General features: G+C 32.4%; 2 protein-coding genes across 2 annotated transcripts; both read right to left on the reverse strand.

Moving 5' to 3' along the window:
* Positions 1-2,197: 2,197 nt before the first annotated feature.
* Positions 2,198-3,815, reverse strand: LOC131604887 (uncharacterized). Its single transcript, XM_058877306.1, has 3 exons — positions 3,714-3,815; positions 3,350-3,605; positions 2,198-2,477 (listed from the first exon to the last, which is right to left on the reverse strand). Exons 1-3 carry the CDS (start codon positions 3,795-3,797, stop codon positions 2,329-2,331), a joined length of 489 nt encoding a protein of 162 aa, XP_058733289.1. The 5' UTR covers positions 3,798-3,815; the 3' UTR covers positions 2,198-2,328.
* Positions 3,816-10,131: 6,316 nt separating this feature from the next.
* LOC131604895 (uncharacterized) lies at positions 10,132-11,792 on the reverse strand. The gene is made up of 3 exons (XM_058877313.1): positions 11,647-11,792; positions 11,283-11,538; positions 10,132-10,411 (listed from the first exon to the last, which is right to left on the reverse strand). Exons 1-3 carry the CDS (start codon positions 11,728-11,730, stop codon positions 10,263-10,265), a joined length of 489 nt encoding a protein of 162 aa, XP_058733296.1. The 5' UTR covers positions 11,731-11,792; the 3' UTR covers positions 10,132-10,262.
* Positions 11,793-21,655: the final 9,863 nt, after the last annotated feature.

Genomic DNA, 21,655 nt, shown 5'->3' on the forward strand with positions numbered 1-21,655 from the left:
AAGAAAAAGAACCATTGTCTAACTCCAGTTTTCAGGAAAGATGACCCTGCAAAATATTAGGAGCGTATCAGCAATCAAACCAGAATATGATCAAGAAAATAGCCAAAACAATAATATATAAACGCAATAAAGATCAATAAGAACCTTCATACTTCTCAATCAAAAAAATAAGAATCATGGTTGTGAAATTTCAAATCTAACCTACAATGCAACTTTTAGACTTAATTTTTCAACAATTTTAAAACCCTGGAAATTGAGCAGCACTCTCAATTATGAAAAATTATTCTTCATGAGACAATCAAATTTGTGTAATATCAGATCTATAACAACATAAACAAATATGAACAAACCAGCTCTTCAAAATCAAAACCAGGTTTAAAAAAGGGGAAAAGAAATAAAAAAAACTTGCTTCTCCAGCTACAAGCTATTGATACAGTTCATGATATAAGAAAACAATTTCAAAGCAATTAAATTGAAAGAGAAAAAAAAAAAGTCTTGAAAAATATTGATTAGTGCTACTATTCCATACATCAGATTTTGTTTGATCAAAAAACAATTCTACTGAAAAATCCATTCTTTGAACTTACGTTAAGGGTTTTTCAATTGAAGATAAAGTTTACCTTTTTTTCATGGGTTTTCAACTAACCAACTAATTAATAGTTGAAAAAAAATGAAAGTTCAGTTAGAGAAATTCTCATTCAAATTCAATACCTTCGTAATAACACGACCTCGACATCTTCTCAAGGATTTTCAGACACGCGGGATCATCATCCACGATGAGAAGTTTCAGACCCGCCGAAAACTGATAGTAACCTTCACCAGATTTAATAGAAACAGTTCCAGTAGTAACCGTAGAAATGGATCATTTACGTTAGTAAGATTCATAGCTGAGAGATCCAAAACAACAAACACAAACACAAACGTTGGTTTGGTTAACATAAATAGAAGAGGGGAAATATATACTTATAGAAAAAGAATGAGAAACTGAGATGAAGGGGAAAGGGGGCGACACGACAGATTTAGGATTTGAGGAGAGAATGGAGGCGACGACAGAAAGCAAGAGAAAATACTGGATTTGCTAGGGTTGGGAGAGGGAAAAGAGAGATAAGAAGAGAGGAAGGGAGAGACAAGTACATAGTTTTCAAAATTTAAAATGAATGGAGGATATTGTTTCACCGGTTAAAAGACCAAACTGTGAAACCCAATGAATATTAGGAAACACCAATAAGAATATTGGAAGAGGAGTGCCACTTGGAGGAATAGAGAAATATGATTGGTGGGAATAAAACTTTTGATTTAGCAAATTACAATAAAGGGCTTTTGTAAAGGTAATTATTTTTTTCGTTAAGGGTAAATTGGGGTGTTTGGTGGTATGTTTCATTCTTAGTTAGGTAGTCGATTCAACAATATATAAACCTTTACTGCTCAAAATATATTATAAAAACTTGTATTAATGATTTGAAGATTATGCACAAAGTTTTAGCATTTTTAAAATGAATGAACATTTAAAAAATTGATTTAAATTATTTTAAAATTTGTATAAAAGAGGTAATTTTAAAACTTATGTGTATTGCCTTAAATAGATCCTAAGAACTCGATTTAAATTGAGTTATAAGTTAGGTTTGAGGATGGTCATCCATCTTAAAGTATATTCCAATTGTCAGTCTCAAGGATACCCCAACCCACATTAGACTTATCAAACATGGTCTTTCAAAAACTACAAAACAATACAGTTAAATTAGACCATCATCCTAACATGAACCACACATTTACCAATCTGAGGCAGACACTAATCAAGAGTTTTATATTAAAGGACTATACATATAGAAAAAAAAGTCTTGCAATTATGTACAATATAATATGATTTTACACTGTTGTGCAATCAAATTTCACCATTTAGATATTTGGTAACAGAGTCACTGAGAGCAGAGTCCATTTAGATATTTGGTAACAGACCACTCAATAGAGAATCAAATCTAAATAAGATGTCACTGTAATAATAGGCCTCAACTAACAAAAAGAAATATCTATGACTCATAACTTTGTACTTTTCTCAGGGTGAGATATAAATCTTATGAGCAACTTCTAAAACTTCAAGATGATAAAGCTGATAGGTAGAAAGTGTAACTTCAGAGAAACTTGTGCATAGGTTACTGGTTGGTGCATGTAGAAGTAAATGGTTGGTGCATGTAGAAGTAAAGCTGATAGGTACAGATAATCCATGACACTCACTTGTCTTCAACATCAAGACTTGAATAAACTACCTAAATGCCTGAAGAAATTATTTCCAAAAGACACTGTGACATGCCATAGTCGGCATAAAGCATCTTACTTTGGTTTGTCGTTTAAGGTTACAAGCGATTTAAGCACTCCGGGACTAATCTTGTCTGCAAGAGCACCTGTATCTGATATAATAAGTGTTTTTTCCTTCACAATGCTCTGTAGTTTCTTTGCCTCAAAGTCAAGCTGAGCTTGATCTGTAATTAAACACCCGTAAGAATATACCAACCAAATTTCAATAGAAATCAACTTAGAGACAAAAAATAATATTGACACAGCTATAATTCAAACTTGGACTTTCAGAATAATAGTAATTATCAAGAAAATATTCAGTCAGAATTCCGAACTGCTGTTGCATAATACTGATCGTCCATGCTCGATCATTTGCTTGTAACTACGAAGTACAGATTTTATTCTACATGTTTCATGATGGAAAACAAATTAATATAAAAGGAAAATGGGATCAATTCAAGTGAAATTAAAAACAACTTACACAAAGCTGCAGGGAAAACTAAATTTAGGTGAGATTACATTCAACTTCAACAATGTAAATTTTGCAACCACGTGATGAAATTACTCAACACAATCAGGTTGAACCTATACGAGTATGTATGACAGACACCTTAATATCTTTAAAAAAATTTACAATAGAAACAACTACAACAACAACAACAACAACCAAGCCTTGTTGTTGTTGTTGCTTCTATTGAAATTTGTTAAAAATATTGCATTTGCATATTGTTTCTCATACCGAGGATAATGGTGAATAATCCAGACTCCAAGCTAATGCATATAAGCTAGAAAATATGAAAATAATTTCACATGTACTCCAAAATTGCACTAAAGCAAAGATGGAAAAATTCCAATGATTACAGGCTTTTAACAAATAAATAGATACTACTGAACGGCCACATAAAGAAGCATGACTAATCAACATTTTTGCCGGATGGATGAAAAAGAAGAAACTAACACAAGCATACATTTACGGATATTTTTTCATACTTCTTTTCTCATTATTACTTTTCTTATCAGTTAGGGGGGGCGTAAGGCAAAACTGAATAAAAATAACCTGTTTCCAATATAGTATGAGCAACATGAAATGGAATTCCGACAAACAGATCAGTTCCTGGAAACATTGTCCACGTCTGCTCGAAAGAGTCATGGTTACCACAGGTAGTACACACTTCTTGCACCAGAGGTCTTGAAACTCCCTTCATTATTGATCCATAAGGAGATGGAACACTACTCGTTGTTGTCCGAGCCTTTTTCCTTAATGCAGTAAGTGCTTCTCTGTTCCCATTCCTCAACTTATCATTCTCAACCAGCTGTACATTCACCAAAACGAAAGAATTGCATATCCAGCCTTTATTAACATAACAACATAACATATTTTGATTGAATTTGAATAGAAACAATATGAAATTTGTAATAACCTGATGCCGGGCTAAGAGAAGATGCTCAGCTTCGAGTTCCAATTCTGTTAATTTCTTTTGAAAGTGCTTCATGTTCTCATTCATATTTGAAGGAAAAAAAAAACTCCTGAAAAAAAATTGTAAACAAAATTATACCTAGAGAATCAAAAACAGCCATTCGCACAATACAGCATCGTCAAAAGCAGTGAACAATATCGCGTGGCATGTGACATGGGAAGTAGAACAAGTAAGGAAGCCCAATTTCTTTCAAAACAGCATGTAAGATCGCATAGTGTATTAAGGAAGGATTGAAGAACTTACGGTTCCTTGAGGGATGAAGAGAGACGGCGAAGGAGCGAGTTGCGACGGCAGGTGGACGCGGTGGTGACGGAACGGAGATACCGCCTGCGTTTTCCCGCGTGGTTGAGTTGAGTACGACTACAATGAAAACAAATTCTGATACAAAGACAGAGCTGCAAGGATGGGCCTCTTTTTAAAAGATAGTGGACTGGGCTTGGCATTTCAATCTTACGAGAAATATAACTGGCACCCCCAACTTGTACCTAACAACCCCACATACCAATTTGTACCTAAATATTCAAAATATCTTCTCATTTTTTTCATTAATCAATTTTTGTAAAAATTTCTCTCAGGCGCAAAATATCTGGTATTGTCTAAAAAAATTCGGTATATGTTCCGATTATTTGAAATGTTTGGTGTGTGATTTACCAAAAATTTCAAAAAAAAATCGGTATATTGGATATTTTTCACACTCTTCAAAAATATATAGTATTATTTTTGTGTGGTTGTGATTGTGACAATATTTTCGTAGGATTATGATTGCAAAGACACTTTTGTGTGATCCCTAATTATTTAAAACTTGTATAGATATGATTCATATGTTATTAACAAAAAAAGGGATAATAGCTATTTTGCCCCCTGCCATATGGGCGAGGTTTGAAAAACGCCCCTGTAAAAAAAAAAATTTGGATTCGCTCCCTAACATATGAAGATTCCCCTGTTTTACCCCTTCAAGAAATTTAATATTCAAAATTATTTGACGTGGCAACCATTTTTTTATTTTTTTAAATTATTTATAATGACGTGGCATGCTTAGTTGGAATTTTTTATTATTTTTAATAATTTTTAATGACGTGGCATGCTTAGTTGGAATATTTATTTATTTATTATTTATTTTAATTCCATGTGGCATGTTTTATTATTATTTAATTATTTGTTTGTTAAAATGTCAAATATTAAAGCCAAAATTTTGTCTCCCATGGGTATTGAACCCATGACCTATTAATTACATGGGGACACCACCAACCACTAGGCTACTTTGCTTTTGTTGTTCTATTCTTACTTTAAGTACTTATATTATAATAAACTAGTTATATTTATCTACTTTTATCAAATATTATCAGTTACTTTTGTTGTTCTATTTTACTTTTGTCAAATATTAACGTTAATATATTTATCTAATTATATATTTATTTTAATTAAATTATAAAATATATCAGTTAAAATATAATAGTTATATTATAATTATTAGTTAACATTGTTATTAATTAATACTATTATAATTAATATTTATTTTATTGTTAAAATTAATTAAATTCTAAAATATAAATTAATTTAGTTTTAATTTAAATTTGTTTAATTTAGTTTTAATTACATAAACTAATTTAATTTAGTCATGTTTTATAGGTTATGTTTTATAAACTAATTTAAAAAATACTGAACCAAATTAATTTAGTCATATTTTATAAGCTATGTTTTAAAATATACTGTTAATCATGTTTCATAGGCTATGTTTTAAAAAAATAATGTACCTTTTAAACTAATGTAATAAACTAGTTTAAACTAATTTATTAACGTTATTTTCAATTAATAATTTAAATAATTAAAGTTATTTAAATATTAACATTTTTAAATATCAATGATATTTATTAATTTTTAAATATTTATGTTACAATATTTTAAATATTAATGGTAAATATGCAATTCATGTAATATATTAATGTTAATATATTAATTAATAAAACATTATTAGTTAATAATAATAATAATAATAATAAAACATATAATAAAAAATCATAACCTAAATAAATATATTAACACTAATATACTGGTTAATAAAACATTATCATTGATTAACAATAATATTAAAACATATATCAAAATATAAGAACCTAAATAAATATTTAATAAACATATTTTCAGAAATTACTATAATATAACAACTTAAAGTAAGAATAGAACAACAAAAGCAAAGTAGCCTAGTGGTTGGTGGTGTCCCCTTGTAATTAATAGGTCATGGGTTCAATACCCATGGGAGACAAAATTTTGGCTTTAATATTTGACATTTTAACAAACAAATAATTAAATAATAATAAAACATGCCACATGGAATTAAAAATTATTAAAAATAATAAAAAATTCCAACTAAGCATGCCACGTCATTATAAATAATTTAAAAAAATAAAAAAAATGGTTGCCACGTCAATAATTTTGAATATTAAATTTCTTGAAGGGGTAAAACAGGGGAATCTTCATATGTTAGGGGGCGAATCCAAATTTTTTTTTTTACAGGGGCGTTTTTCAAACCTCGCCCATATGGCAGGGGGCAAAATAGCTATTATCTCGCAATGTCTCAATTTTGGTATCTCGCTTTTGTGTACTTCAACGACATGAATTCTCCTATTGATTTTAGGCTCACAAAGAACACCTCTCTTTATGTTCTAAAATCTAAACGGATTGTCACTTACACTGTCCAAACAACAGAAGGGTCCAATCTTGGTGGATGCAATAATTGTGAGATTAGTTGAGATATTATGACGATGTTGAAACATCCTGAATCATTTATCAATGTTTAAGTTATGTTCATGTTATTTTCATGTTAAGTTATGCTCATTTTATTTTCATGTTAAGTTATGTTTATTTTATTGCTCATAATGTTAGACCTAAACCACCTATCAATGCTCTCATATGATATATCACGAACTGGTCTAGGAACACCTTCAACATAGCCAAACTTCCGCAAATACCTCTTGGGTAAATATGCAGCACAAAACTCTTTCATTGTAAATAACCTAACAAAATGGCAGTGTCATGGAACTCTTGATGCACTCTATGGTCTGCATTAGTCGAAATGGCTGCAAAAGGCTTAGACTATTCTATTAGGAAAAACCTACATACTCAATAACTTAGAGATATGACACAATTGGCTGATAGAGTTTGTCAAGTTGAGAGATTGAAGGCCGGAAAAATCAGAATTAGTAAATATCATAAGAAAAGGTTGCTTACGTAGCAGCTGATGAATATTCTTGAAACTAATATAATTTTCTTGGTCATAAAACATCTCAATGTGCCCTTTTCAGAGATTTGGTGCATAAAGTTTTGAAAGAAGGAAGACTTCAATTTGGCGAAAAGTTAAAGATGCAAGTGGACACTGACCCCTTAAAAGTCGAAGATGACCTATATGTTGAGCCTCTTGAGGTTATGATGGTCGAAGCTACTAATGGTTTTGATAGGGAAGTTCAAGATGGATTACAAGCAGTTTATCCTCAAGCTAATGAGGATTTGGTTGACTTCCTAGAAAATTTTAAAATAAGATAATCAAAGGTCAAGTTATGCCCAAGGTGTAATGATGTTTATGATGAAAAGGCTGTTGAAGAGTATGAGGCTACAAGAAGGAATGATCATAGGGGAAGGAAAGTCTCGGTTCCAAGATTTATCTTTGACAAGAGAGGGGTCCCTCGATGCAATGAGGAATACATGAGGAAATTCCATAAACCTCATACACCTTTATAATTACTCAAAGACTAAACCAATATAAAGATGCATATGACGATGGAAGTTAAATAGCATATTGTTCACTAACATACTATTCTCCCTAATTACATAATAATGAAGGTGATGGCTAACAGAAACAATAATTTTAACAATAATAGTTAGTTAAAGATAATACCAGTGTCTTCTTAACTCTAACTGACCATGAATTGAATATCACATTAAGATCATTTCCTGTAGCTTTCCAGTAGTCATGCCTTGTTGCTCGATTAGACCTTGCACCGTTACGATATTTCCTATCCCCGTGACAGAAAATGAACATTGTCTATCTCCAGTTTTCAGGAAAGATGACCCTGCAAAATATTAGGAGCGTATCAGCAATCAAACCAGAATATTTCCAGTAGTCATGCCTTGTTGCTCGATTAGACCTTGCACCGTTACGATATTTCCTATCCCCGTGACAGAAAAAGAACCATTGTCTAACTCCAGTTTTCAGGAAAGATGACCCTGCAAAATATTAGGAGCGTATCAGCAATCAAACCAGAATATGATCAAGAAAATAGCCAAAACAATAATATATAAACGCAATAAAGATCAATAAGAACCTTCATACTTCTCAATCAAAAAATAAGAATCATGGTTGTGAAATTTCAAATCTAACCTACAATGCAACTTTTAGACTTAATTTTTCAACAATTTTAAAACCCTGGAAATTGAGCAGCACTCTCAATTATGAAAATTATTCTTCATGAGACAATCAAATTTGTGTAATATCAGATCTATAACAACATAAACAAATATGAACAACCAGCTCTTCAAAATCAAAACCAGGTTTAAAAAAGGGGAAAAGAAATAAAAAAAACTTGCTTCTCCAGCTACAAGCTATTGATACAGTTCATGATATAAGAAAACAATTTCAAAGCAATTAAATTGAAAGAGAAAAAAAAAGTCTTGAAAATTATTGATTAGTGCTACTATTCCATACATCAGATTTTGTTTGATCAAAAAACAATTCTACTGAAAAATCCATTCTTTGAACTTACGTTAAGGGTTTTTCAATTGAAGATAAAGTTTACTTTTTTCATGGGTTTTCAACTAACCAACTAATTAATAGTTGAAAAAAAATGAAAGTTCAGTTAGAGAAATTCTCATTCAAATTCAATACCTTCGTAATAACACGACCTCGACATCTTCTCAAGGATTTTCAGACACGCGGGATCATCATCCACGATGAGAAGTTTCAGACCCGCCGAAAACTGATAGTAACCTTCACCAGATTTAATAGAAACAGTTCCAGTAGTAACCGTAGAAATGGATCATTTACGTTAGTAAGATTCATAGCTGAGAGATCCAAAACAACAAACACAAACACAAACGTTGGTTTGGTTAACATAAATAGAAGAGGGGAAATATATACTTATAGAAAAAGAATGAGAAACTGAGATGAAGGGGAAAGGGGGCGACACGACAGATTTAGGATTTGAGGAGAGAATGGAGGCGACGACAGAAAGCAAGAGAAAATACTGGATTTGCTAGGGTTGGGAGAGGGAAAAGAGAGATAAGAAGAGAGGAAGGGAGAGACAAGTACATAGTTTTCAAAATTTAAAATGAATGGAGGATATTGTTTCACCGGTTAAAAGACCAAACTGTGAAACCCAATGAATATTAGGAAACACCAATAAGAATATTGGAAGAGGAGTGCCACTTGGAGGAATAGAGAAATATGATTGGTGGGAATAAAACTTTGATTTAGCAAATTACAATAAAGGGCTTTTGTAAAGGTAATTATTTTTTTCGTTAAGGGTAAATTGGGGTGTTTGGTGGTATGTTTCATTCTTAGTTAGGTAGTCGATTCAACAATATATAAACCTTTACTGCTCAAAATATATTATAAAACTTGTATTAATGATTTGAAGATTATGCACAAAGTTTTAGCATTTTTAAAATGAATGAACATTTAAAAAATTGATTTAAATTATTTTAAAATTTGTATAAAAGAGGTAATTTTAAAACTTATGTGTATTGCCTTAAATAGATCCTAAGAACTCGATTTAAATTGAGTTATAAGTTAGGTTTGAGGATGGTCATCCATCTTAAAGTATATTCCAATTGTCAGTCTCAAGGATACCCCAACCACATTAGACTTATCAAACATGGTCTTTCAAAAACTACAAACAATACAGTTAAATTAGACCATCATCCTAACATGAACCACACATTTACCAATCTGAGGCAGACACTAATCAAGAGTTTTATATTAAAGGACTATACATATAGAAAAAAAAGTCTTGCAATTATGTACAATATAATATGATTTTACACTGTTGTGCAATCAAATTTCACCATTTAGATATTTGGTAACAGAGTCACTGAGAGCAGAGTCCATTTAGATATTTGGTAACAGACCACTCAATAGAGAATCAAATCTAAATAAGATGTCACTGTAATAATAGGCCTCAACTAACAAAAAGAAATATCTATGACTCATAACTTTGTACTTTTCTCAGGGTGAGATATAAATCTTATGAGCAACTTCTAAAACTTCAAGATGATAAAGCTGATAGGTAGAAAGTGTAACTTCAGAGAAACTTGTGCATAGGTTACTGGTTGGTGCATGTAGAAGTAAATGGTTGGTGCATGTAGAAGTAAAGCTGATAGGTACAGATAATCCATGACACTCACTTGTCTTCAACATCAAGACTTGAATAAACTACCTAAATGCCTGAAGAAATTATTTCCAAAAGACACTGTGACATGCCATAGTCGGCATAAAGCATCTTACTTTGGTTTGTCGTTTAAGGTTACAAGCGATTTAAGCACTCCGGGACTAATCTTGTCTGCAAGAGCACCTGTATCTGATATAATAAGTGTTTTTTCCTTCACAATGCTCTGTAGTTTCTTTGCCTCAAAGTCAAGCTGAGCTTGATCTGTAATTAAACACCCGTAAGAATATACCAACCAAATTTCAATAGAAATCAACTTAGAGACAAAAAATAATATTGACACAGCTATAATTCAAACTTGGACTTTCAGAATAATAGTAATTATCAAGAAAATATTCAGTCAGAATTCCGAACTGCTGTTGCATAATACTGATCGTCCATGCTCGATCATTTGCTTGTAACTACGAAGTACAGATTTTATTCTACATGTTTCATGATGGAAAACAAATTAATATAAAAGGAAAATGGGATCAATTCAAGTGAAATTAAAAACAACTTACACAAAGCTGCAGGGAAAACTAAATTTAGGTGAGATTACATTCAACTTCAACAATGTAAATTTTGCAACCACGTGATGAAATTACTCAACACAATCAGGTTGAACCTATACGAGTATGTATGACAGACACCTTAATATCTTTAAAAAATTTACAATAGAAACAACTACAACAACAACAACAACAACCAAGCCTTGTTGTTGTTGTTGCTTCTATTGAAATTTGTTAAAAATATTGCATTTGCATATTGTTTCTCATACCGAGGATAATGGTGAATAATCCAGACTCCAAGCTAATGCATATAAGCTAGAAAATATGAAAATAATTTCACATGTACTCCAAAATTGCACTAAAGCAAAGATGGAAAAATTCCAATGATTACAGGCTTTTAACAAATAAATAGATACTACTGAACGGCCACATAAAGAAGCATGACTAATCAACATTTTTGCCGGATGGATGAAAAAGAAGAAACTAACACAAGCATACATTTACGGATATTTTTTCATACTTCTTTTCTCATTATTACTTTTCTTATCAGTTAGGGGGGGCGTAAGGCAAAACTGAATAAAAATAACCTGTTTCCAATATAGTATGAGCAACATGAAATGGAATTCCGACAAACAGATCAGTTCCTGGAAACATTGTCCACGTCTGCTCGAAAGAGTCATGGTTACCACAGGTAGTACACACTTCTTGCACCAGAGGTCTTGAAACTCCCTTCATTATTGATCCATAAGGAGATGGAACACTACTCGTTGTTGTCCGAGCCTTTTTCCTTAATGCAGTAAGTGCTTCTCTGTTCCCATTCCTCAACTTATCATTCTCAACCAGCTGTACATTCACCAAAACGAAAGAATTGCATATCCAGCCTTTATTAACATAACAACATAACATATTTTGATTGAATTTGAATAGAAACAATATGAAATTTGTAATAACCTGATGCCGGGCTAAGAGAAGATGCTCAGCTTCGAGTTCCAATTCTGTTAATTTCTTTTGAAAGTGCTTCATGTTCTCATTCATATTTGAAGGAAAAAAAAAACTCCTGAAAAAAATTGTAAACAAAATTATACCTAGAGAATCAAAAACAGCCATTCGCACAATACAGCATCGTCAAAAGCAGTGAACAATATCGCGTGGCATGTGACATGGGAAGTAGAACAAGTAAGGAAGCCCAATTTCTTTCAAAACAGCATGTAAGATCGCATAGTGTATTAAGGAAGGATTGAAGAACTTACGGTTCCTTGAGGGATGAAGAGAGACGACGAAGGAGCGAGTTGCGACGGCAGGTGGACGCGGTGGTGACGGAACGGAGATACCGCCTGCGTTTTCCGCGTGGTTGAGTTGAGTACGACTACAATGAAAACAAATTCTGATACAAAGACAGAGCTGCAAGGATGGGCCTCTTTTTAAAAGATAGTGGACTGGGCTTGGCATTTCAATCTTACGAGAAATATAACTGGCACCCCCAACTTGTACCTAACAACCCCACATACCAATTTGTACCTAAATATTCAAAATATCTTCTCATTTTTTTCATTAATCAATTTTTGTAAAAATTTCTCTCAGGCGCAAAATATCTGGTATTGTCTAAAAAAATTCGGTATATGTTCCGATTATTTGAAATGTTTGGTGTGTGATTTACCAAAAATTTCAAAAAAAATCGGTATATTGGATATTTTTCACACTCTTCAAAAATATATAGTATTATTTTTGTGTGGTTGTGATTGTGACAATATTTTCGTAGGATTATGATTGCAAAGACACTTTTGTGTGATCCCTAATTATTTAAAACTTGTATAGATATGATTCATATGTTATTAACAAAAAAAGGGATAATAGCTATTTTGCCCCCTGCCATATGGGCGAGGTTTGAAAAACGCCCCTGTAAAAAAAAAAATTTGGATTCGCTCCCTAACATATGAAGATTCCCCTGTTTTACCCCTTCAAGAAATTTAATATTCAAAATTATTTGACGTGGCAACCATTTTTTATTTTTTTAAATTATTTATAATGACGTGGCATGCTTAGTTGGAATTTTTTATTATTTTTAATAATTTTTAATGACGTGGCATGCTTAGTTGGAATATTTATTTATTTATTATTTATTTTAATTCCATGTGGCATGTTTTATTATTATTTAATTATTTGTTTGTTAAAATGTCAAATATTAAAGCCAAAATTTTGTCTCCCATGGGTATTGAACCCATGACCTATTAATTACATGGGGACACCACCAACCACTAGGCTACTTTGCTTTTGTTGTTCTATTCTTACTTTAAGTACTTATATTATAATAAACTAGTTATATTTATCTACTTTTATCAAATATTATCAGTTACTTTTGTTGTTCTATTTTACTTTTGTCAAATATTAACGTTAATATATTTATCTAATTATATATTTATTTTAATTAAATTATAAAATATATCAGTTAAAATATAATAGTTATATTATAATTATTAGTTAACATTGTTATTAATTAATACTATTATAATTAATATTTATTTTATTGTTAAAATTAATTAAATTCTAAAATATAAATTAATTTAGTTTTAATTTAAATTTGTTTAATTTAGTTTTAATTACATAAACTAATTTAATTTAGTCATGTTTTATAGGTTATGTTTTATAAACTAATTTAAAAAATACTGAACCAAATTAATTTAGTCATATTTTATAAGCTATGTTTTAAAATATACTGTTAATCATGTTTCATAGGCTATGTTTTAAAAAAATAATGTACCTTTTAAACTAATGTAATAAACTAGTTTAAACTAATTTATTAACGTTATTTTCAATTAATAATTTAAATAATTAAAGTTATTTAAATATTAACATTTTTAAATATCAATGATATTTATTAATTTTTAAATATTTATGTTACAATATTTTAAATATTAATGGTAAATATGCAATTCATGTAATATATTAATGTTAATATATTAATTAATAAAACATTATTAGTTAATAATAATAATAATAATAATAAAACATATAATAAAAAATCATAACCTAAATAAATATATTAACACTAATATACTGGTTAATAAAACATTATCATTGATTAACAATAATATTAAAACATATATCAAAATATAAGAACCTAAATAAATATTTAATAAACATATTTTCAGAAATTACTATAATATAACAACTTAAAGTAAGAATAGAACAACAAAAGCAAAGTAGCCTAGTGGTTGGTGGTGTCCCCTTGTAATTAATAGGTCATGGGTTCAATACCCATGGGAGACAAAATTTTGGCTTTAATATTTGACATTTTAACAAACAAATAATTAAATAATAATAAAACATGCCACATGGAATTAAAAATTATTAAAAATAATAAAAAATTCCAACTAAGCATGCCACGTCATTATAAATAATTTAAAAAAATAAAAAAATGGTTGCCACGTCAATAATTTTGAATATTAAATTTCTTGAAGGGGTAAAACAGGGGAATCTTCATATGTTAGGGGGCGAATCCAAATTTTTTTTTTTACAGGGGCGTTTTTCAAACCTCGCCCATATGGCAGGGGGCAAAATAGCTATTATCTCGCAATGTCTCAATTTTGGTATCTCGCTTTTGTGTACTTCAACGACATGAATTCTCCTATTGATTTTAGGCTCACAAAGAACACCTCTCTTTATGTTCTAAAATCTAAACGGATTGTCACTTACACTGTCCAAACAACAGAAGGGTCCAATCTTGGTGGATGCAATAATTGTGAGATTAGTTGAGATATTATGACGATGTTGAAACATCCTGAATCATTTATCAATGTTTAAGTTATGTTCATGTTATTTTCATGTTAAGTTATGCTCATTTTATTTTCATGTTAAGTTATGTTTATTTTATTGCTCATAATGTTAGACCTAAACCACCTATCAATGCTCTCATATGATATATCACGAACTGGTCTAGGAACACCTTCAACATAGCCAAACTTCCGCAAATACCTCTTGGGTAAATATGCAGCACAAAACTCTTTCATTGTAAATAACCTAACAAAATGGCAGTGTCATGGAACTCTTGATGCACTCTATGGTCTGCATTAGTCGAAATGGCTGCAAAAGGCTTAGACTATTCTATTAGGAAAAACCTACATACTCAATAACTTAGAGATATGACACAATTGGCTGATAGAGTTTGTCAAGTTGAGAGATTGAAGGCCGGAAAAATCAGAATTAGTAAATATCATAAGAAAAGGTTGCTTACGTAGCAGCTGATGAATATTCTTGAAACTAATATAATTTTCTTGGTCATAAAACATCTCAATGTGCCCTTTTCAGAGATTTGGTGCATAAAGTTTTGAAAGAAGGAAGACTTCAATTTGGCGAAAAGTTAAAGATGCAAGTGGACACTGACCCCTTAAAAGTCGAAGATGACCTATATGTTGAGCCTCTTGAGGTTATGATGGTCGAAGCTACTAATGGTTTTGATAGGGAAGTTCAAGATGGATTACAAGCAGTTTATCCTCAAGCTAATGAGGATTTGGTTGACTTCCTAGAAAATTTTAAAATAAGATAATCAAAGGTCAAGTTATGCCCAAGGTGTAATGATGTTTATGATGAAAAGGCTGTTGAAGAGTATGAGGCTACAAGAAGGAATGATCATAGGGGAAGGAAAGTCTCGGTTCCAAGATTTATCTTTGACAAGAGAGGGGTCCCTCGATGCAATGAGGAATACATGAGGAAATTCCATAAACCTCATACACCTTTATAATTACTCAAAGACTAAACCAATATAAAGATGCATATGACGATGGAAGTTAAATAGCATATTGTTCACTAACATACTATTCTCCCTAATTACATAATAATGAAGGTGATGGCTAACAGAAACAATAATTTTAACAATAATAGTTAGTTAAAGATAATACCAGTGTCTTCTTAACTCTAACTGACCATGAATTGAATATCACATTAAGATCATTTCCTGTAGCTTTCCAGTAGTCATGCCTTGTTGCTCGATTAGACCTTGCACCGTTACGATATTTCCTATCCCCGTGACAGAAAATGAACATTGTCTATCTCCAGTTTTCAGGAAAGATGACCCTGCAAAATATTAGGAGCGTATCAGCAATCAAACCAGAATATTTCCAGTAGTCATGCCTTGTTGCTCGATTAGACCTTGCACCGTTACGATATTTCCTATCCCCGTGACAGAAAAAGAACCATTGTCTAACTCCAGTTTTCAGGAAAGATGACCCTGCAAAATATTAGGAGCGTATCAGCAATCAAACCAGAATATGATCAAGAAAATAGCCAAAACAATAATATATAAACGCAATAAAGATCAATAAGAACCTTCATACTTCTCAATCAAAAAATAAGAATCATGGTTGTGAAATTTCAAATCTAACCTACAATGCAACTTTTAGACTTAATTTTTCAACAATTTTAAAACCCTGGAAATTGAGCAGCACTCTCAATTATGAAAATTATTCTTCATGAGACAATCAAATTTGTGTAATATCAGATCTATAACAACATAAACAAATATGAACAACCAGCTCTTCAAAATCAAAACCAGGTTTAAAAAAGGGGAAAAGAAATAAAAAAAACTTGCTTCTCCAGCTACAAGCTATTGATACAGTTCATGATATAAGAAAACAATTTCAAAGCAATTAAATTGAAAGAGAAAAAAAAAGTCTTGAAAATTATTGATTAGTGCTACTATTCCATACATCAGATTTTGTTTGATCAAAAAACAATTCTACTGAAAAATCCATTCTTTGAACTTACGTTAAGGGTTTTTCAATTGAAGATAAAGTTTACTTTTTTCATGGGTTTTCAACTAACCAACTAATTAATAGTTGAAAAAAAATGAAAGTTCAGTTAGAGAAATTCTCATTCAAATTCAATACCTTCGTAATAACACGACCTCGACATCTTCTCAAGGATTTTCAGACACGCGGGATCATCATCCACGATGAGAAGTTTCAGACCCGCCGAAAACTGATAGTAACCTTCACCAGATTTAATAGAAACAGTTCCAGTAGTAACCGTAGAAATGGATCATTTACGTTAGTAAGATTCATAGCTGAGAGATCCAAAACAACAAACACAAACACAAACGTTGGTTTGGTTAACATAAATAGAAGAGGGGAAATATATACTTATAGAAAAAGAATGAGAAACTGAGATGAAGGGGAAAGGGGGCGACACGACAGATTTAGGATTTGAGGAGAGAATGGAGGCGACGACAGAAAGCAAGAGAAAATACTGGATTTGCTAGGGTTGGGAGAGGGAAAAGAGAGATAAGAAGAGAGGAAGGGAGAGACAAGTACATAGTTTTCAAAATTTAAAATGAATGGAGGATATTGTTTCACCGGTTAAAAGACCAAACTGTGAAACCCAATGAATATTAGGAAACACCAATAAGAATATTGGAAGAGGAGTGCCACTTGGAGGAATAGAGAAATATGATTGGTGGGAATAAAACTTTGATTTAGCAAATTACAATAAAGGGTGTCATACCCCAAAATTTGCCCATGCTATTTTTCATACACAAAACCAAATCAAAAGACAAAGCTCCAAAACACAGTCTCCTATACACAAGCTCTGAATTAGGGTTTGACTAATTCAAGAGAAAATCATTGAATCAATGGCTCAAGGTGGCTCCATAAGGTCACTAACATCCCAAAGCATCTCCATATAAAGTTTCAAGTCAAACAGAACAAATTTGGTTCCTCAAATCTTGATTAGGTCAACAGTCGACTCTCAAGGGCAAAACAGTCATTTCAGGTCAAAATACAGTCAAAGTTCAAGATACTTGGTCAACAATATCCTCATAAACCTAAAACATCATTTGATCAAGGATTGATCATGATGATGCAAGGAAAGATCAGAAAAGTCAAAAGTCAAAGGTTACTATTTTGGGCATGAACTGAAAGAGTCAACCAAACTTTGAAAATTCACCAAATATTCATACTTCATCAGAAAAATTCCCACCAAAGCTCATTTTGAAGGGAATTCATTCCTCTATCTAATGGTCCAAGAATCAAAGCCCATAGGTCAATGGTTTAGGAGATATGGCTTCGTACATTATAGGTCCTTTCCAAAAGTCAACAAAAAGACACTTTTTTCAAAAGGACATAATAGGAGCATGGAAAATAATTTTGATACGAGACCAAAGACACTGGTTAAAGGACTCTCTAAGGGTTCTAAAAAGTCTTAGAACACTTCCATACCTCAAAAATTGAGGGAGATAGACCTTGTTAAAGTTGGACTGTTTTGGAGGGAAAAAGTGAAGGAACTTGAATATTTTTTGCAAATGGGCCTAAAATTTTGTGATCCAATCTTGCTCCCCAAGCCATCTAGAAGATCCAAATCCATTAGTCACGAAATTATGACCAATATTGGATTTTTTATTGAATTTATATTCATTAAAATGTAATTTAAATCAATTAAATCAAAGATATTTGAGAAAATTTGATTTAATTATATTTTTCAATCAATTAAGTCAATAATTAAATACAATATTTGGTATAATTTCATGCAAATGCTAATTGGGAGAAAATTGAATCAATTAAGCCATATTTAGAAACATATTTCTCCATATCTTCCCAAAAATTCAAACAAAGATTTGATTGGATTTCCTTCAAGATTATTCAACCCTAATCAACCTCTATAAATACTGAACAAACTCAGACCACAAGGGTTACAAAAAATCTGCACAAGAGGACCTGAACTCGAATTCAAGAATTCACCAAAAACTAAAACTTCAATTTTGTGTTACAGGGCAGTTCAATCGATTCTAAGCATTGCAATACGTTCTTTGAAGATTACTGAAAGTGTTTGGATCACTGCACGCATTCAACAACCCCAGAAACATCTCCTATTCATCAAGGTATGTGCTTCTAAAAATTCTCTCGATTTACACTATACAAGCATCCATACATGAAATCAATTGCATATTATTGTTTATCTTAGTATGTTTGCTGTTTCTGGATAAATTGGTGCGTTATTGTGCCGTTTCGAGCAATATGCCATGGTTAGGGTTTTTGCTCCGATTTGGGGTTTTCTTGCACAGGTGAAATTAGGTTTAATAAACACCATAGCCAGGTTCGCAAGCCACAGACGAATCCCTTGGTGGTGGTGCGCCAAATTTTTGTGGCCATTTGGTTGTATTCGCGATTTTGCAGGTGTGATATGTAGACCCTTTTACAGCGCATTCGCCACGAAGGGTGTAAAATATGTTTGCAGGTTTTTTGTTGAAGAAGATGACTACGTGTCATCGCGTGATTGGTGGGTTCAAACTGATAAAGGGCGCGTAAAGCTTATGGATCAGATGCGTTAAGAAACACGCGTTGTTGTGGTCCCTCACGCTCTCAGCCACCTGATCGTCCTCTCATCAGATCTGACGCACGCGAAGCTGCGGATCTATCATAGTCCTTCCACGCGCGCCACACGGAATCAGAACAGCTAAGTTTTGCAATTTTTTTTATTTTTTATTGCATGGCCTTTATTATTTTATATATTAATCTATATATTGTTTTTAATCCTTTTCTTTTCTTAATAATAATAATAAACAATTACATTTATTTTCTAAAATCTTTTTTATAATAATATTATTTATTTATTTATTTAATACTTATATTGTTTATTTACTTTATATGTTTATATATTTGTTTTATATATTTATAATTAATTTGTTTTATCTATTTTTATATTTATATATTCCTTTTAAATTATGTTATATATTTATGTTTATTGTATATTTATTTATTTTAATTTATATATTTGATTACTTAATCTTTAAAAATTCATATCAATTCTATTTTAATTTCAAAAATTCCTAAAAAATGCTTGCATGCTCGATTTTATTTTCTCTGTCCGATTTAATTAACTAGGTCGCGAGACCGATAATTAATTAAATCGTTTGTGCTTTTCTTATTTATTTAAATTCAATTTTCGCCCTAATCAGGGTTCACGATGACCATTCCCTACACTGATTTTATTTTCTTTTCTGTGCATTATCAGGGTTGGCAATATAATTCGCCTCGAGTGCGCGCCTTCAACAAACCTCGAAGATAAGTGTGCTGCTTTACTTAATTTTATTCTTTTAATTGATTCGTTGTTAGGGTTTGCCTTGCCTTCACATATTTTCTGCCTTTATTTCAGGGTTTACCTTCAAGGCAACCTTCGCCTAACAACCATATCAGATCAAATACGAATCGAAGCTAAGTACCCTCGCCTATTTGATCATTGTTCTTTTTTATCTTTATTTATCTATTCTTTATTTTTTAGGGTTACCCCCGCCCGCCTTTGAATTAGTCATACACTCACCCAATTTTGTTATTTATTTGCCTTTTCAGGGTTTGTCGAATGCCAAAGCGACGAGTCTGGTAACCCTGAACCCTATCTTTAGTATTTTTCTGTTTTATTATTACTTGTATCAAACCCTATTAAGGGATCCGCTGGTTACAATTCCCCTCTCCTCCGCTGGTTTCATTTTCCCCCTTCCCTTTATTGCTTTATATACTGCGTGGTTAGTAATCTTAGGGAGTGCAAGCCTTAAACTGAATTAGAATAACTAATTAAAAGATAAATATCTGAATATAATCACGTGAATGTTGCACACACGCACCCTTTTGGGGTAACCCTCTCTGTTGCCTGTTGCTTGTTGCCTTGTTGCCTGTTGCCTTTGTGTTTTTGCAGAATAAGCCACGTCCCCCGAATTCGAGGATACCTCAGCCATGTTGCCTCGATAAAAAGGTCACGAGCCTAATGATGCTGCCTTCGATACACAAATGACCTCGACCCTCGGATGTTGCCTACGGAAAAAGGCTGAGGTATCTTCTGGCTGCCTACGAAATGGCTTATTCTGGTCCTTGCCTTAGACTACCTGCCCTTCTATGGCATGGGACAGTCTTATGGCAAAGGATGCTGCGATGACCCTTCAACCTCCAAACGAAAGGCTTCCTGCCCTCTTATGGCAAGGATAGACCCTTTCATTCTGAAAGGCAAAAAGAGACCTATCATCTGAGTTTAAGGTAATTGCCCCTAACTGCCTTGCAATGCTCAAACATTTTTATTATATTCTTTCTCATAATTTTTCAAAAGGGCAACGCTTATTCACAAGCTAAAGTCCCTATCTCTTTCATCTACATTTTCTAAACAAACGAGCAAGCAAAGCAATTAAGAGCCCATGGAAAACCATGGATGCAAAGGGTGCCTTACACCTTCCCTTTGCATAAATTACCCCCCGAACTTAGATTTCTTAAAAGGTCTTTTTCTTTTCTTTTTGCCTTTCTGATTTAGTTTGGATAAAATAAAAGTCGGTGGCGACTCTTGCTTACCGCGACATTTCGATTATTAAAAAGTCAGTTCACCGTATTACAGAACTGGCGACTCTGCTGGGGATTTATTTCGATAAAAGAGGGGTTACCTTAAAAGTTTAGGATTCATTTAAATGTTTTCTATTGTTTGCTTTGTTTGATTTAATTTTGCAGGGCTGTTTTGGGTATTCTGTTGTGTGAAAGATCCTAACCCGGATCTGAGTACCTTAGGTATATGGCATGAGATCAAGGAGACTGCACAGCGTATACTGATGTGGTTGATCTGATGGCCATCGTTAGTGTGACACATTGGTTTGTCCTGGTGTTCCTTGGGATCCGACCTGAAGAAATGCTTGGCTGCCGCGTGGTGTCATTAAGCACTAATTCGCCCTTAGAACCTTAGTCGAACTTGACTTTGGCCTTTTAGAAAGTAGCGAGATGGCTGGCTTTGGTTCCGACTGAAGTTGGTTGATACTCGAAGCTACACTCATATGGACTGGACTTTCAGGACCTTTTCGGTTGGCGATTCGATTGCCGAACTGAGATAAGCGCCTTCGAGAAAGGTCAATGGTATGAGCTCCCTAGAACCCGATCTTTATATAGGACAGGTTTGAACCGACTAAACTTCAGGGGGAGGGTACGCACCTCTGGACTACATGCAA

This window comes from Vicia villosa, linkage group LG1, assembly GCF_029867415.1.
Source record: "Vicia villosa cultivar HV-30 ecotype Madison, WI linkage group LG1, Vvil1.0, whole genome shotgun sequence".
NCBI lineage: Eukaryota > Viridiplantae > Streptophyta > Magnoliopsida > Fabales > Fabaceae > Vicia > Vicia villosa.

Coding starts and splice junctions, on each gene's coding strand:
- LOC131604887 (XM_058877306.1), bottom strand. CDS start 3,797: ATGAATGAGAACATGAAGCACTTTCAAAAGAAATTAACAGAATTGGAA. Junction 3,606..3,713: donor TTCTCTTAGCCCGGCATCAG/GTTATTACAAAT, acceptor GTGAATGTACAG/CTGGTTGAGAATGATAAGTT. Junction 2,478..3,349: donor TCATACTATATTGGAAACAG/GTTATTTTTATT, acceptor GTTTAATTACAG/ATCAAGCTCAGCTTGACTTT.
- LOC131604895 (XM_058877313.1), bottom strand. CDS start 11,730: ATGAATGAGAACATGAAGCACTTTCAAAAGAAATTAACAGAATTGGAA. Junction 11,539..11,646: donor TTCTCTTAGCCCGGCATCAG/GTTATTACAAAT, acceptor GTGAATGTACAG/CTGGTTGAGAATGATAAGTT. Junction 10,412..11,282: donor TCATACTATATTGGAAACAG/GTTATTTTTATT, acceptor GTTTAATTACAG/ATCAAGCTCAGCTTGACTTT.